Genomic DNA, 17,773 nt, shown 5'->3' on the forward strand with positions numbered 1-17,773 from the left:
TATGTCCAGTTTTTCCAGGGTCCTTCATCTCCTCGGTCACATTCATAGAGGGCTGATGCGGCCCGTTCCATTGACAGCAAATCCATAAAGTCCTTTAACCAATTACCTGTGCTCCAACAAATCATATTAAATTCCCATTATAATCTAAAGTTCAAGGTTATGTTAGAGACAGCAAGAATCTGTGCTGGAATGGAAACGTGCATTGGTGGAAAACAAACACTAAGCTTTGACATATCAGCGGTGAAAGTCGCAAAAATGAAGTGATAAACATGGAGGTGATAATAATGCATGTGACTTGAAAATTAGAGTTATACATTATCAAGTGATCTGACTAATGTGAAGCCGATTTGATTAAAACAGTCATGATATAATGAAAACAGCCATTTTCCATAATTTTCCCCCATCTTACATTCATCATCCATCATTCACAACACAAAACCTGCTTATCATTTAAGGAAAGTGGCCTCAAGGCTGGAAGTAACAAAAAGTACTGTAATTGAAAAAAACTGAAGTGATGAAATGAATGTGAATTGATAGATTGAGTGATAAATTGTTGATTGTTCTGATAAACTTGACTGCCATTTGATTTGAAACGGTGCAGCTCTGATAATTAATTGTGTTACTGTCTACTGTCTACCATTCATCATTTACAACACCCAAATAACATGTATCGTTTACAGAAAGCAATTCTCTGACTTCTGCCCAAAATGTCAATCAAAACCAACACCCACTCCAAATACCCGGGAGGAGAGCTGTGGTTTTTGATTGACATTTTGGGCAGAAGTAACACAAATTGCTTGCTGTAAAGGATAAATGTACAGTACAATTAAATCAACATCTAAAACAAACACTGAACATTATAAGGTAGGATATATTGCAGGGCTATTATGGTACACTGCATTGGTTGCAGCTAGGTTTACCTATGTGTACGATGTGAAGTGCAGTTAATGGATCTCTTTCCTCCCATGCTGCCAGACGGTGACAGAGAAACACAAGCTAAATGTGCCAGAGACCATGACTGAAGTGCTGGATGTCTCGGATGAAGAGGGTGAGTCATGTCAACATTAACCCACAGTGCAGCCTTCTCACTGGTATTCTAACCATGTGTCCAACAGCACTATCAATGAGCTAGATGCTGAACTAAATCAACTGTTAGGCACACAACAAAGCCCAGTTTGTGTGTTGAGCCCACGTTAGTTTACTGGTCAGTTTCCCTGCTAGTGAATATGTTTCCATTACGGCTAGGGAACCCTTACACTCACCCTGCTTTAAAGAAGCACTAATTGATCATTTTATATTAACAATGCCTATGTCAAATATAAAACGGTGATAATGACAAATAGAAGCTTTTTAGCCTCTTTTAGTTCATTGATTTGGTTAAATGCCCTATAAATCTCCTTGTTTCCAGCAGCAGCAGGCAGCTGTTGACGGCCATAAAGCTTACTGTACTCTACCTGCCCTGCACCAAACAGAGGAAATAAGAGTGTAGCTGTAGGAGAAAGTGGAACATCTAGCGGCTAAAGAGCCAGGAGTTGGTGGAGGACAAAGCAGAGCTAAAAGTATCGTCAGGTGGCCTTGAGCACAACTCAAAATGTATTCTAATATTACTCCGTGTCAGATAGATGGGTCAAAAGGAAAGTGTTTGCTAACATGTTAGCCATTACAACTTTATAAGGTATTAATGTGTCAGATATTGTGTTCTGTCCCGCCAAGTGGGCAAAAGAATTGTTAATTGATTACTACAGCTTTAGGGAGATTGATCGCCAAACTAGTACTGTAATGTTTATGAGCTCCTAATGAAAATGTTCCCTTCGGAGTATCTGCTACATCGGCATCAGCCTTCAAAGACCTACATTACAGTTAGCCCAAACTGTGTTGTACATTTCTGTCTCCCTTTTGAGAAAAGTTCAGAGGTCTTTTCAGCCATTAGCAGATTTTAGGAAGTAGTGAGTGACTGTGCTGTCCACCCACAGCATTGAAAGCCATTGATGATGATGATGATGATGTTATGTCAGACGACCCCATGGATGTGGAAGGTATTCAGCACGCTGCGTTGTGTGCAGACTTGCTGTGCTGATTGCACCAGGAGTGGGGTAGTGTGTTATGCATGGTGAATGAGCCTGTACCAACTGCCATTTGGCTAAGTGCTACGATACTAACTGCAGTATATTTGGATACCAGTGATACCGAGAAAGTGGTTGAAGTTGAACTGAGCCAAAAAGATTTCACTCATGAGGGTCTTCTTATTAAAAGGCTCAAAGCATCAACGCACATCATTTGCTGATGTACATTTAAAGGAACGGTTTTGTTAAAGGCTCATCAGTCACATCAATCACTAAAACACAACAATATGTGGTTTACGGGGAGTTACGTGAAGAGAGCCAGGCCATCTGTATCCTCCAGTCTTAATGCTAAGCTAGGGTAACTGCCATTGTCAGCTCCAGCTCCATACATCATGTACTAGTATGTTTTTTTTTTATCATATCAAATACAAAGGTTACCTACATTGATGACAGAATTAAAGAGAAGCACAAGGGCGGTAGTGTCAAACTCATCTTCACTAAGGGCCGGACTGGATAAGAGAATCACATCAAGGGCCAGACGTGTAGTTTATTGACATGCTTTTATTTCGAAAATGTCAAATATCTTTGACTATATTATTGCATGTCTCATATAGCTTTGTCACTTACTGTGTGGTCGACATAAAGTCCTGAAAAAGTCAGCAAAAAGTTCCTTAGCCATCATAGCAAAAGCGCAAAAAAAGGTTGAAAAAAAGCAATAAAAACAACTACAACAACGTCGGAAAAAGGGGCAAAAAAGTGGGATTTACAGTGAACCTTAATTGATAGGCGCGCCTGATCAAAGGGGCCGGATTTGGCATTTGAGTTGAGATTTGAGTTTGCTTCAACTAAACATGAACATCACAACTCCCTGAATGATATATCTTTAAAATGTGTTTTATCTCCTTCTTAGACTCCTCCCTCTCCAGGTAGCCAGTATAAGAAGTTGAAGTAATAATAATAGTGATAACATAAAGTAATAATTCAATCTACACAGCTCTTTCAAGAAGGAAATCTCTCTCCATTCCCGTTCTTCTGTTACAAACCTTGTCTCTTCATCTTTTCCATGAGCCAGGAACAATACAGAAAAGTGAAGGACTGCTGCATGCACCTGGAGTTTTAACAGTGATGGGAATACTTAAATGTATGATGCATGGGAGAGCAGGGGTCAGAAGATGAAAGGACAAGGCTAATACAGGGTCTGTAATTAGCACCCACCACCCCAAAAATGTGGCTACATTTTTGGCAGTGGCAGGTAGAATTGTCAGGCCATCGTCAGGGAAACACAAAAGAGAAAGTCACACTTATTAAGGTTAGCGTATGATTGGGTAGAACTAAACATTTGAAACTCTGCTATATTAAAGCAACCCTATTGGCCATAGAACCGTAATCGTACAATCATACAACGGTAGCTCAGCACAGGTCTTACTAACAATATTAACATACACTGTGTGTGCCTTTGCTTTGTGTTTTTTGTCTCTCACTGACACACACACACACACTGTGTGAGGCCTATGAACCTCAATGATACAGCTTACTTAGTTCTGGTAATATATTTTGTAATCTTGTAGTTTACAGTAATTCTTGTAATACCTGATGAATCAAGTGTTGAACAAGATTACTGTAAATTATATTGAAATTGTGTTTTCTGCAAAAAGAAATGAAGCCATGTCTAACCCCTCCAGTATTAAGAAGGATTATCTATAATTGATTGATTGATTAATTTGCGTTAGAGATGAGACACAGAGTCACACTATGGGTCCTATCTTGCACCCGGTGCAGTGTCTTTGTTAGTTTAAGACCAACGCAGTTGTCAATTTCCCGTCCAGCACCCACGTCGTTTAAATAGCAAACACACCTGCGCCCATCTGTGGCCCATGGGCGTGCTGGTCTTACAGGGAGGTGTGTTCAGGTGCATTCTGAGCGTATTGCTTTCTTGAGGCAGCGGAAAGTGATTGTGCCATTGACCAACAAAAACCTGGTCTAAAGTCAATAACGCAGCATTTCATTGTTATTTTAACAGAATAATATTATGATATCACTTTGTGCAGAGCAGATCAGTTTCTTCTCCTGAACATCTATCCTTCCTGCTTAGCAAATCCTCCATCATAATAGCAATGCTCCAAGGTCCTAACGCGCCTGGCTTTTAAAGGGAATTGGAGATGACACTCTGATTGGTTTATTGCATATTACGCCCAAAACACACCCATGAATTAATGAAGACACTAAGTACAACCATTTGAACCATGCAACCGGCGCACAGACCCTTTTTTTAAAAACGGTGACACTGTTTCACGTTTATCTTGGCAATTTGGTTCTTCAATTTCTTGTCATTTATCTGCAATGGGCTAATATTGGCTAATATGCTGAGGGGAGTAGTAGCTTAGCAGGTTAGCAGCTGCATATGATGTTATCATACTTACCATTTTGTTTCTCACTGCTGAGATACTGCTACTGGATCACTATAATACATTCTGTTCACAAGTTCTGATTCTAGTCTGTGCATTAAACATGTCTTCCTCTGTGGTCTCATCCCAAGCCTAAGCAGGGCAATGTTAGGCAGCATTCTGTATGGCACGTATGTTATCTAAAGCATTACATTATCCACCAAACTATGAAATGTCCCCTCCACCCTTCTCTTTTCTCTCTCCAGGTGATGACACGATGACAGGCGATGGGGGGGAGTATCTGAGGGCGGAGGACCTCAGGGAGCTGGGAGATGACTCCCTGCCAGGACAGTATCTGGATGGAATGAACTACCTCCGCTTCAGCCTTGAAGGGGGACGCACTGACAGGTACAGCACACTCTGTCACATGTCGAAGTTAGCTAACAAGCAACTACAACAATTTGGTAAGGGGTTCAGTGTGGCTTTAGTAAACCAACTGACTAAGGGGGCTTTCCCACCTACTGTACCTCGTTTGGTCCGGTCCTTCAGACTTTTCAGTTTGATCTGAACCAAAGTTACAGGTGTGAAATTTGGTCCGACCAAAAGAGGTGGTCTGAAACTGAACCATGGTCCGGTTAGTTTCTAGTGTGAAAGCATTTTTTGGATGGTTCAGACATTCGTACCAAATACAGGAAGCTCTGGCAGGCTATCTTGGTGTTCCTTTAAGGAACAGCTCAGTGCTTAGTGTGTACATGAGAGAGAGAGAGAGAGAGAGAGAGAGAGAGAGAGAGAGAGAGAGAGAGAGAGAGAGAGTCGGTGTCAGCAATCAGAGCAGATAGCTGTCGGCTATCGGAGCTGAGAATACATCAGCAGTTTACTTGTTAAGTGGTAGTAAATGTACAGTCTAGGTTTCCGTTTGTCTCTGAATAAATGCTACATCGCAAGAAAACAAAAAGAGTAGTAGGGGAGAACCAGCCTGACAAGCCAGACCCACATCCAGATGTTGGATCTGAGAACTCACCATTGGCAGGGCTCAATCCGAGGGGCGGGATAAACGGTTGTCTTTCAAATTCCCTAGGATAGCGCTACAACCAACCAGAGCAACGCTAGTTGATAGATTAAACTTTTGCCGTATCCGGTCGGCAAAACTCCGAACACATCTTCCTTTTTTAAGAATGACTTCAGTGCCGTTCTTTGTTCTTTTCTCAAAGAAAAGCTTAACTCCAAGTCTTCCGGAGTCACGGCCAAAGCCGATTCCAAAGACCGCTGTTCGCAGCAGCAGCAGCCATCTTCTTTGTTTTCAGGGAATTCACGCGGAACCTGTCGCAACTCTGCCGTCATTATGTTAAGCCCCGCCCACCGACTCTATCTAAGCCCATCTACAAACCAATCAATTAGCCTATGTATTAAGTATCTGGAGACGCAGCTCACATATGTGATGACGGCAGGACGTAGTTTTGTCACATATAGATCTTTAGTCCGCCTGCATAACTGCAGTGTGAACCAAAACTAACCGGATCAAATGCAAAAACATGAACCTTGATCTGGACCTTGTTTCGGTCTGTCAGGTGTGAAAGCCCCCAACTCCGCCTGGAAGTTTTTTCTGTAATAAAAAAAATGCATGGTGTGCATCTAGGGCTGCACAGTGAATTGCAATTTTATTGAAATCACAATATGGTTTAGTGCAATATCCAAGTTGTAGGGAGCAACATTTGTTAAAGGCAAAATATGTGTCAAAACATTCTGAATGAAGTATTATAGTGCTGCAGAGACGTTCCCAGCCTACGAATCCTATCCTACAGACTTCAGAAAAAAATCTTTGGCGTTTGGTTCAGATCCTCGCAAAAATCACACTATGATCCTTTTAATTTTTTTCATTAAAATGAGAAGAATTATACAAAAACGATCATTCCCTCCAATATCGTGAATCATATCGCAATATCAGTCAAAATAATCCCAATTAGATATTTTCCTCATATCGTGCAGCTCTAGTTGCAGCTGACTCAAAGCAAATGTTTACGCTCATCTACTTCATGCACAAACAAATCTCATCTGCTCCATGGAGCAAACAACTGTCCCTGTGGAGATGTTGTTGTCCAATGTATATTAAGAATCAGTGTGTGTGTGTATCTGTATGGACATGTGACACTCAACAACTAACCGCCTGTATTTGTGTGTATCTGTGTGTATTTGTGTGTGTTTTTTGCAACCTCTCCTGGTCATTCTTCGTTGTTGGTCTTCCTTGTCATGCCTCCATAGTCAAAGGCAAAGGTATGTGCTGACGCTTGCTGCTAATAAGCTAATGTTAGCTTGCCAACATTATAACACACTACTGTTAACTAAAATGGTGACCATAGTAAACATCACAGGCGATGTGTTAATTAATAATGGGACGAACCCGGGTTTGTTTTGTTCACCCGAGACAAGCAAACCACACAATGAATGACTTCCCCCACCCCCACCCCAGCTATATAGTTTCTAGAATGTAATAGATCCAAGACAAAACTGACAGAATGGCGCGACACTTGCAAATCTGTCTGCTACTTCAGCACCAGGGACAGCGCCATGGATTTCCCAATACACAAGCAGAGTTAGGCTGCTGATGTTTCAGAGCCATGCTCGGGCCATAGATTCTAACTTGCACTAGTCTATATCAACGACGTTCCACTTCCGGGATTGCTCCGTTGCCGCCTGAAATTCTGCCGGATGTCCCTAATTTTCGGCCAGATGTCCGTCCCCTTCCTCTTCCTTTGTGTTGGCGTTCTAACCTCCGGTGGATTTGTGAGGACTATGGTTAACTGCTCCTCAGATCTCTGCAGGGTAAATCCAGACAGCTAGCTAGACTATCTGTCCAATCTGAGTTTTCTGTTGCACGACTAAAACTACTTTTGAACGTACACATGTTCCACCAAAACAAGTTCCTTCCTGAGACTAGTCTGCAGAGGCACCGTGGCTCCATCCGAAGCTTAGCACCGCCCAAGACGATTGTGATTGGTTTAAAGAAATGCCAATAAACCAGAGCATGGTTTTCTACCATCCCAGAATATGTTGTGGATTAGCCAGACCTTCCTCTACAGCACTGTGGACTGGCAATGCGAGATTAAACTGACACAAACCTCAGTCAGATAAAGAGTTAGGCAGACTAGAATAACACATTCTGCCCCTGCACTCTCTCTGCTGCTGGGGGGAGGGAGAGAGGGGTGGCAGTTTAACAAGGGGCATGCATTTTGGTCATGTAGCTAACAAGGGGGATGTTAAACCCTTCATCCACCCTCATCTATTGCCTAATGATTACACCTGCATAATATCAGCATGTAGCATTGACAATACGAGCATGTTTGCAGGCTTATGTATTTGTTTAAAACACCACTGTACAACCTTAGAGTGGTATGCACATGCTAGTGCAGCTGTAGACTCCTTTTTCGAATCTGCCATGTCTGTCATGTCATTTGTCAAGTAAGAATTCCACCGCAAATTACCGACCATATTTGGCCAAACACAGAGGTCACGTGATAATATTAGTCCCTCCCGGGCGTATCGGCATCTGTGATTCAGGGTTATTTTGGCATCGTTGGTGGTTACAAATTAAAGTTTTGACAGAGCCTGTACATCATATGTGGAGGACAATGTCAGTATGTTAAAATACAGACTTCACTTATCCTGTGTGAATATGCCGCATGACACACAGACAAGGGGGGGTAATTCCTAAATCACATTAGGTTACCAGCAATACTAGTATCGTGGTAATAAAGCTTTAGTAAATCAGCAGTATGTCATATGTGCCTGTTAAGATAGCAAAATGTGATGTGACACACATGAAAGTGTGTGACACAATGTGAGCCTTGATGATGTTAATCTTTTATTGTGGCATTATTCGTGTTAAAACAACACTAATGCCAACATAGATCTTGTTTTACCAGTGACATTTAAAAGTCAGTTTGATTGTAATGAGTCCATTCAGTTTTTCCTCACTGACATTCATAAATGTCATGAGCTCCAGCATAGGAAATTAAATAACTCTTGTCCATATCAACTGGTTTTGAGAGTTTTCCTGTGAACATTTCGCCCTGTTTGTGGAATGTAAAGTGTATATTTCCTGTATTCATTTCCAACCGCTGTGATCTCTGCTATTGTCATAAGCTCTGAGCTTCTCTGGCTTCAATGCTTTTCTTCTTCTGTGCTCCAGTTCCGACAGGTCCTTCACCCCCACTCACCACAGCTACTACTCCCCTAAGCATGAAGGCCTGATGGATGAGATGCTCGCCAGTCAACAGGTAAAGTACCTGCTCAATGTACATACATATATATATACGCACAGTAGTAGGCCTGTAACAATTATTATATAATTATCTAATCGCAATTATTTTACATAATCGCCATTTCTTTGTTTAACTGCAATTAATTGCTAACATTAGTCCTAAGGGGTATAACTGTTGATGGTAATAGTCAATTGTTATGGTATATATAAACAAGTATACATTTTATGATAATAAAGAGGCGTGGTTTACTTCATATGCTGTGTATTGGACTTTTTGACATTATTTGGGTCACATAACCAAAAGATGTCTCCTGGGAATTATTCAAAACTGTAATACATAATAAATATTTTTTTAATTAATTGTACAGTAAAATTTTGAATTGTTTCAGCTCTACACAGTATATATACATATTATTTTGAGTTGGTATTGCTACATTCAACCATTTGTAGTGTATGTCTGATAAGAGGTTGGTTGTTTGATTCCAGCTTTCGTCACTTGCCAGAGAGAATGAGAGGGATTCGTATCGTCTGAGTTGGGGCACAGAGAACCTGGACAACGTGGCGTTATCCTCCAGCCCCATTCACTCTGGGTAGGTACAGTCAGACATAAACAATGTTACACTCTTACATATTGTACTCAGATGTGAGCACAGGATGTACAACATGTTTGAATATACAGTATCTCACAAAAGTGAGTACACCCCTCACATTTTAGTAAATATTTCATTATATCTTTTAATGGGTAAACACTGAAGAAATTACACTTTGCTACAATGTAAAGTATTAAAGTGCCCATATTATGAAAAAAACACTTTTTTCTGGTATTTGGGGTGTTCTTTTGTGTCTCTGGTGCTTCCACACACATACAAACTTTGAAAAAAATCCATCCATGCTGTTTTGAGTGAGATACGGTTTCTGAATGTGTCCTGCCTTCAGTCTCCTGGTGAGCTGTTCAAAATCGGCTTGGACTGTGACGTCACAATCCGAAATGAACTGGCTAACCGCAACCGTTAGCTCGTAGCGTTAGCGTTAGCATGCTAACGCTAATGCTAACACTAGCATGGTACCTCGTTCTCAATAGCAAAGCACTGCTACAACACACACACGTTCACCATAATCTACAAAAGAACTACTTACATGTGCGCCCTCATTTAGAAGTCTCCCAGCTAATCATGCCTTGTAACTGACTGAAGTTGGAGAAACAGCCTGTCTTTTACTTCTATGGAGCTAGCTAGCTGACATGATCTACATCTGAGCTACTGAGCATGTGTGTGTGCAATCAAAGATAGTACAGAAGAAGAAGAAGAAAAGAGGTCTCACTCTGTAGCTAAAACAGAAACCAGGTGAAAAGAGGATCTACAGCAGTGAGAGAGAGCTGTGCAGTACAACAAAAATATGGTGTTTTTTGAAAATTAAACCATGTAAACCTATTCTGGTACAACCTTAAAATACAGTTATGAACCTGAAAATGAGTATAATATGGGCGCTTTAAGTGTACAGCTTGTATAACAGTGTAAATGTGCTGTCTCCTCAAAATAACTCAACACACAGCCATTCATGTCTAAACCGCTGGCAACAAAAGTCATTTCATGGATCAAGGATACTATGCATCCTGATAAAGTTCCCTTGGTCTTTGGAATTAAAATAGCCCAACATCATCACATACCCTTCACCATACCTAGAGATTGGCATGGTTTTATTTCAGTTAGCCTAATAGCTGGTTTGATTTGCATTGAGAGATGATTTTATGGAAAGTACCCCATGCCAATCTCTAGGTATGGTGAAGGGTATGTGATGATGTGGGGGGGGCTATTTTAATTCCAAAGGCCAAGTGAACTTTATCAGGATGCATAGTATCCTGGATCCATGAAATAACTGGCCTTTAAAAATAAAAATCTGCCTGCCTCTATGGGAATTTAACATAGGGGTGGACTGACTTTAGTTGCCAGCGGTTTAGACATTAATGGCTGTGTGTTGAGTTATTTTGAGGAGACAGCACATTTACACTGTTATACAAGCTGTACACTTAATACTTTACATTGAAGCAAAGTGTAATTTCTTCAGTGTTGTCCCATTAAAAGATATAATGAAATATTTACTAAAATGTGAGGGGTGTACTCACTTTTGTGAGATACTGTATATGCACGCCTACTGAAAGATCTTGGTGAAATAATTGGTAATTGGTGAAATAAATTTCATTCAAAAGTTGCTTGGAGTGTGATAGTGGAGTGTTTTCTCTCACTTGGTAGCTGTTACTGTGAATATATTGTATCTTTTTAACATATTATTCTATTATTCCTGAGATTTTGTAATTTGTCTTTAATCCTCCCTCGATCTGACAGTTGTCTTTTAAGCAGCTTTATTAAGTAACTAGCACGGAAATAAAAAAAATTAAAAATGAATCTAATTTAATGGTGCCATTTCAAAATCAAAACAACGTGAATTCATTTCTGGGGACTTGGCTCTAAATTATTTATTATTTTGTGATTTCCCGTCCTTATGGCTTGTAAAATATATAAATGCATACAGTATGTGTTGTTTCTTTCCATATGATTTCTGTTACCCCAAAAATTAAAATGAGTATTAAATTCTACCGGGTCTTCACACTTTAATTGAGTCAATTGAGAAGTTCATCCCAGACCAGACCTGTCGAGGTGTGATTCATGTGAAATGTGGCCATGCTCCAAAAGAGCATTGTTGGGTTCCTCTTAGAGCATCGGTCTGGGTCGCCTGTGTTTTATACAAATATATCTTCTTGATATCTGGAGTGAGAAATACATCCAAACACAATAGTTAAAGAAAATAGTTTGAGAAATACAACTATTTGCTTTGTTTCTGAGAGTGAGATGAGAAGATTGATCAATCAATATCAATTTCATGTCTGAGTGTTAAGAAGAAGGCAGAAGGCAGGATGTGGTTAGCTTAGCTTAGCTTAAAGACAGGGTGGTAACCAGCTAGGCTGGCTATGTCTGAACTTCAAATATACACTTACTAACCCAACACTCAGTAATTCAAGTTGCATTTTGTTTGTTTAGTCTGTACACACAGAAATGTCAAAATTCACAATTTGTGTTTATGTGCCGGAACCGTTTCTTGTTGAACAACCGTGAGGTTGCCAGATTTGGTACCATTGTGCCTGTACAAAGACCTGAAAAACCCATACTCACCAACCATATCTGGCAACCTGACTATAGCCAGACGCTGCACAGAACTACCGAAACAGTTCCAGCATTTAACTCTCCCTGAAACCACAGATTATCATTTTGACATGTTTGTTTAGTTTAAAACAGAGACATATAATTGTGTTAATCGTTTAACTTTAGAGGTGTTGGTAGGTGTATTTCTGAACTTTAGACAGTGCCAGGCTAGCTGTTTCCTCCTGCTTCCAGTCTTTATGCTAAGCTAGGCTAACTGTGTCCGGACTACAGCTCTGCAGTTAACACACAGACATGACATTGAAGTGTTAAACTCTTCTGATTCATAAAAAAGGGAAGCATAGAGTATTGTCAATGTTTACAAAAATGGCACTTTGCAGAAGTAACATCGATGACAATAATGTGGAATCCTGAAATATTTAGCAATTATGCTTCTGTGGTTTTTGCTGAACATATTTGGTAAAAGTACTGATTTAAATCACAACAACTCTGCTACTGTACTACACAGGCAGTGCTCGGTCTCTTTTCCTTACTCTGACCGACTCATGTTTTCTCTCTGGGTTTTTCTGAACTGTTTCTGCTTGACTTGTGATTCCTTTCTGTCTGATGTGGTTGTTGTTGTTTTTAGCCATTCCTCTCCGTGCCCTGATCATGGAGACCACAGCAGGTGACCTTCTGCACCTTGGTTCAATCATTCTCCTCCTCCTCATCTGCATCTTTCTTTTCCTCCCCTCACAGTGTGCTCCCTTGGGGGAGAGGTGTTTGTGTCACTGTCCTCAACAGCCGTTGCCTCATAGACCTTGCTGTGGGTTTTTACATTGTGTCAAATCATTTTAATCAGACTTAAATTGTCAAAATATAACACCTAGTTCCACATTCCGAGCCCCAGAGTGGATGTCTCCACATGGACAGATCATGTGATGCAGAAAGTTAGGGAAATTAATCCTTAAATATCTGGGCAAAAGGAGGTGGTGAAAGTTGAGGACAGGTTTGTTTATTTCATACAATGTCTTGTTAATTGTGCATTTCCACTAACATACCCACCAACTTAAGAAATATTTTGGCATAAGTATAGTATTTTTATATATAAAATACGTATTACTGTATGCCCAGGGTACCCCCAGGGTTCTCCAAGTTAAATTTAAAGCTATAGTGCGTCGTTTCTTTCACCCCCATGAGGAATTCTAAGCTCCTGCATGCGAAAGTCGCCGGACGACACCATTTTGTAAACTGCCATACTGAGAAATACCGAGAGAGTTGTGTGGAGCTGATAGTCTTAATTAGCTTTGTATCAACTCATTTGGCAATGGCTTGAATGTAACGGACATTCATTAATATAATATAGTCGCACACTATAGCTTTTTGACTTTTTAGGACCTTTTTAATACCAATAAGGATGGAATTTACAGTAATGCCAACATCTCGGCCACATAATGGAATTTCAAAACCTGGAAAAAGAATTATTTACCAAGTAATGTTACCTGAATTTAATAAACTGTCTGTACACTTACAAAGTTCTCAATGCTTCGGGTTACATGTAGGGGTCCTCATTATGCTACCGTGGAAGTGTGGTGATATTTTGAGCCTGTTAGTGGTATAGAAATAGAGATTTATTTTTACTTTCCCGTGCCCCGACGACTAAAGTTATTATTATACAAGCTAATTAGCGGTTTGCACTAAAACTGGTCACATTTGATTAGCATGAAAACAAATCCCAGAGAACGGTCGACTCGGTACACGTGTTATTAACCCCTAGGTTCATTTTGCCCTGGATTTGTCCTTTAATACACAACAGCTTTGTGGGTAATAACATACAATGACGAGACATTCCTTCACCATCCTAGGAATGGCAAATTTGCAACCTCAGCACCACTGCCCTCAGCCTCGCACGCCTCGTACGCACACGCTAAAAAGTTTCAAAGCATCCAGGTTTATTTCCGTGAAATGTGGCCTGCTGAATATGCGCAGTAGTGTTTCTCCTGCTGGGTCAGGGTTTTAAAATCGCTTTTCTTGGCTAGAGGGAGTTTTTTTCAAATATAAAAAGTCCATGGATTAAAAATTCTGAATAGAAAGAGTCATAACCAACCTTATTTGCAGTTTCAAATGCCCTGTCACCAGTTTTACAGACATCTGTTTTACAATGGTGGAAATCCTTTTTGGGCTGCACGGGGATTTTGTTAGTTGCAATTCCGCCACTGGAGAAAATTGGCTGCAAGGCTGAGCTCCCTTCCTGGCTGCCTGGCTCGCGCACAATCCACGCTCAAGAGTGTAAAGCAAAACACTGACATAAACAGTACCTGTACTGTCGTATAACATCCACTTTACACTAAACAGACTGTAATGTTCCAATAATGCCTTATTTTTTATAAATAAAAATGAAAATGTTATACTTTTAAGACCCCGAAGGTACCCTGTAGACCATATTCAGGAAAATTGTCTTGAATCTCTTTGAGCAACAATAATGGTCTGATTGAAATACTGTCAATCAGAAAAGCTTTATTCAATTCAATGCAATTTTATTTATAGTGTCAAATCATAACTGAAGTTATCTCAGGACACTTTACAGGTAGAGTAGGTCTAGACCACCCTCTATCATTTACAGAGAGCCAACAATTATCCCCCATTTGGTGGGCCAGCAGCGAGGAAAAACTTCCTTTAAACAGGCAGAAACCTCGGACAAAACCAGACTCTCAGTGGGCGGCCGTCTGCCTTTATTTTCTTACCATATTGAACTAAACCACCGAGGAACGTTTTGGCAGTGCAGGGCAGAAATCCTTGTCTTTTTACAATTTACTGCTGGTGTTTCTGAATTCACTAACACATGTTTTTATGTCTATGTGTGTTTGTTAAAAACTGTGTTGTGTGCTTTACTGAAGCCAGGGCGAGATCACATTAGAGCTGGGTAATGATCACATTGTAATGTCACATCGTCACACCCATACTCCCGCTCATTGAGATGTGTGAACTATGTGCATACTGTATTTGCCACTTTGCATGAGGAGTGGGGTCAAAGAGTCTCAAGCTATGAAGTCAAAACGTTTGATGCAACATGACAAGACTTATAGAGGTGGAGCTGTTAATCATGGTGACCATTCAGTGTTAAGACAATAGACACCAAAGTCAGCCAAATGGCCCCAGTAGATCATTGCCTGCATGGCCATTCTTACAGAACAGTATCATATGGTCCAAAGCTCCAAAAGAAGCGAATAAATGGACCTAAATTCTTTTGTCAAAAGTGAGCCTTTAAGCTCAACCTTTTAGTCCTTTGTAGTTTAAAACGTGTAAATCTTACAATTTGACAATTCAAATCATCCACATATATATATATATATATATGGATGATATATATATATATATAATATGTATAATACCACAACGGGCAGCTACAAGTTGTTTTTCTCCTTTTGAGATACTGCTAGTATTAGCACTTGGGCAAACAATAGACCAAGTAGCTTTGGTGTCCATATTCTTTTGTCACTTAATGGGATCAATGAGAAATGTCTTTAATTTGTGGAAATATCTCCTGTTCCACCTCAGCTTCCTAGTCAGCTTCATGGTGGATGCCAGGGGCGGAGCCATGCGTGGTTGCCGGCACAACGGCCTACGCATCATCATCCCGCCCAGGAAGTGCAGCGCGCCCACACGGGTGACGTGCCGGCTGGTGAAGAGGCACCGTCTGGCCACCATGCCCCCGATGGTTGAGGGCGAGGGCCTGGCAAGCAGGATCATCGAGGTGGGGCCTTCTGGAGCCCAGTTCCTCGGGTAAGCCACAGCGCTGGGTGATGGATGGAATGAATTTCACAGAAGATAGGAGATGTACAGGATTAAGAGAGCAGGAACATGGAGAGGTAGCATCAAGTGCAAAATATAAAAAATGCAGAAAGCAGCAGCAAAACTAATTGATACTTGTACTGTACATGAAGATATCGTATCATTTTATTGCAAGTCGTAGTTGTAAAAAAATTATTGTGCTGCTGCCTGTTCTTTTTAAATTTTTACACATTTCTAGCAGGTTTGGATATTCTATGCCAACAACCTTTGAAATTAAATTTAAAAATTAAATTTGGTGTTTAATATCTCTTTAAGATGCATCTCTAGTGCAAGATGGAAGATAAGTGTGAAGAGCACAATCATAAGTAAAGCAGGAAGAAGAGGTCAGAACTGTAGTACACTATCTCTACGTCCAGGCCATTGACTGATTTGTATCCCTTTTTGTAAGAATCTTACAACTTGCTCCCCTTTTTTTCAGATTAATTTAACCTCTGCCTCTGCATTACTAAAACTGTTTCTGTATCTGCTCTTGCTTTCTCCCAGCACCTGCAAAATGTTAATATTTGCTCTTCAGCATGCCCTGTTTTCTTTCATAACAGCTGTAGTCCAACTCTTTTTAACCTTATCCCTAACCCTTAATGAAAAAAGCTTTCGTATTAACCCCCGCTCCAGTATATTGCACCATGATTGGTTTGATATGTGGCCTCAAATTCTGCACTCTGCTGGTAATGTTTAAAATAGTATAGCATAAAAGCATTCCTTCTATGGTTACAACTATATATATAATATAATTTAATATCTAACTCGAGTTTTGGCCTTTAATTACCCATCCAGTTATCCATTAACTATCCACTGCTGACATGACGGAGGTTCTCCCTGACATAAACTACTGAAATATGTTGTTGTTATTATGTATGAATGAATATTTTAAAATGTGTGAGTACTTAACTCTGCAGTGCAACCTAACTCACTCTACCTTAAGATGATTGGTCCCATTATGACTGTAAACTATCAATTTTTGTTGAATGAAATTGGTAACATTTGAAACATTTCTTACAGCATATTTATACTGCAAAAATATCTTTACTTGGCCATATAAATATGGAGACCCTAATTATTATAATTTATATAGATATTAATAGATAATGTGTTTAAATAATATGATATATATATGTATTTTTACATTTCAGTTCATTATATGCTAGTATAAGAAACAATAACAGAGATAATTGCACGTCATTTTTTATTTGATTCCGGCAGTTTTTATTTTAATACGACTTTCTTTGTCTTTTATTTCATTTATATTTCCATACCATTGGCTTGTTGCGTATTCAGGCCAAAGCAATAATCAATCACATTCCAGGAACTGCCCTGTTTGTCTTGATTGACAGACAAAGACTTTGCGATGAAAAGTGGAATTATGAAATAAATCTGCCATTGGAAAACATTGCATTGTGGATTAAAAACAGATTTTGGGAAACCTTATTTTGAAATATAAAGATAATTTTGTTCTAGGTATTCAGCACCAAGCAAATTGAACTGCCAGATTTTTTAACAGCGTTCGGCGGGACTTCAGGGTGACAAAGACGTATGTAAAGTAAACAAGACAAGTTTTTAGCCTCTGAGCTAATGCGTGCTAAATACTTAAGCCAAGTGTAATAAAATATAAACACAGAGACTCCGTACTCTGAACCAGCTTGACCCAAGTTGGCCAACACAATTATTAACTCCCATATTGTCAATGGTAGAGCATAGTGCAACCACTTCACTTCTCACTTTTACCCTTCACAATAAAAGCACAACTTAAATTAATTTAGAGCATTTCACTAAGAGGCAACCCAATAAAATAGCTTACACTCCACTAACAACACACTAACTGACACTAGATATCAGACAAAAGCCAGTAAGTTGATGTGATCTGTACATTCACCACTTCTAAGCAGAAGATAACGTTACCTCGGAGCCTGACCGTGCAAGGCCTCTCTTCCTCCGGGCAGCCGCTTCTGTCTCACTCAGACTCACCCTGGGTCTGGTTCCACAGCTGCCTGTAGTGTCACTGACATCTTCAATCAGAGGACAGACGACTTGATTTTACCCCAGAGAGCAGCATGAAAGCTCGCTCTGGTTGACAAAAACCCCCGA

The 17,773-nt window shown here is 40.1% G+C and overlaps 1 protein-coding gene across 16 annotated transcripts in view; it reads left to right on the plus strand.

Annotated features, from left to right (window-relative positions):
- ank2b (ankyrin 2b, neuronal) overlaps positions 1-17,773 on the plus strand; it is a 171,309-nt gene that overhangs the window by 116,776 nt on the left and 36,760 nt on the right. For 10 of the 16 annotated variants that reach the window (XM_039821740.1, XM_039821745.1, XM_039821738.1 and 7 more), the window contains exons 24-31: positions 976-1,048; positions 1,974-2,036; positions 4,714-4,855; positions 6,707-6,718; positions 8,634-8,721; positions 9,192-9,295; positions 12,489-12,527; positions 15,398-15,622. In XM_039821740.1, coding sequence (XP_039677674.1) covers positions 976-1,048; positions 1,974-2,036; positions 4,714-4,855; positions 6,707-6,718; positions 8,634-8,721; positions 9,192-9,295; positions 12,489-12,527; positions 15,398-15,622 — 746 coding nt within the window. The remainder of the gene's footprint in view (positions 1-975; positions 1,049-1,973; positions 2,037-4,713; positions 4,856-6,706; positions 6,719-8,633; positions 8,722-9,191; positions 9,296-12,488; positions 12,528-15,397; positions 15,623-17,773) is intronic. The other 6 variants (XM_039821741.1, XM_039821742.1, XM_039821754.1 and 3 more) reach the window with 2 other exon arrangements.

This window comes from Perca fluviatilis, chromosome 14 (genome assembly GCF_010015445.1).
Source record: "Perca fluviatilis chromosome 14, GENO_Pfluv_1.0, whole genome shotgun sequence".
In the NCBI taxonomy this organism is placed as follows: Eukaryota; Metazoa; Chordata; class Actinopteri; order Perciformes; family Percidae; genus Perca; species Perca fluviatilis.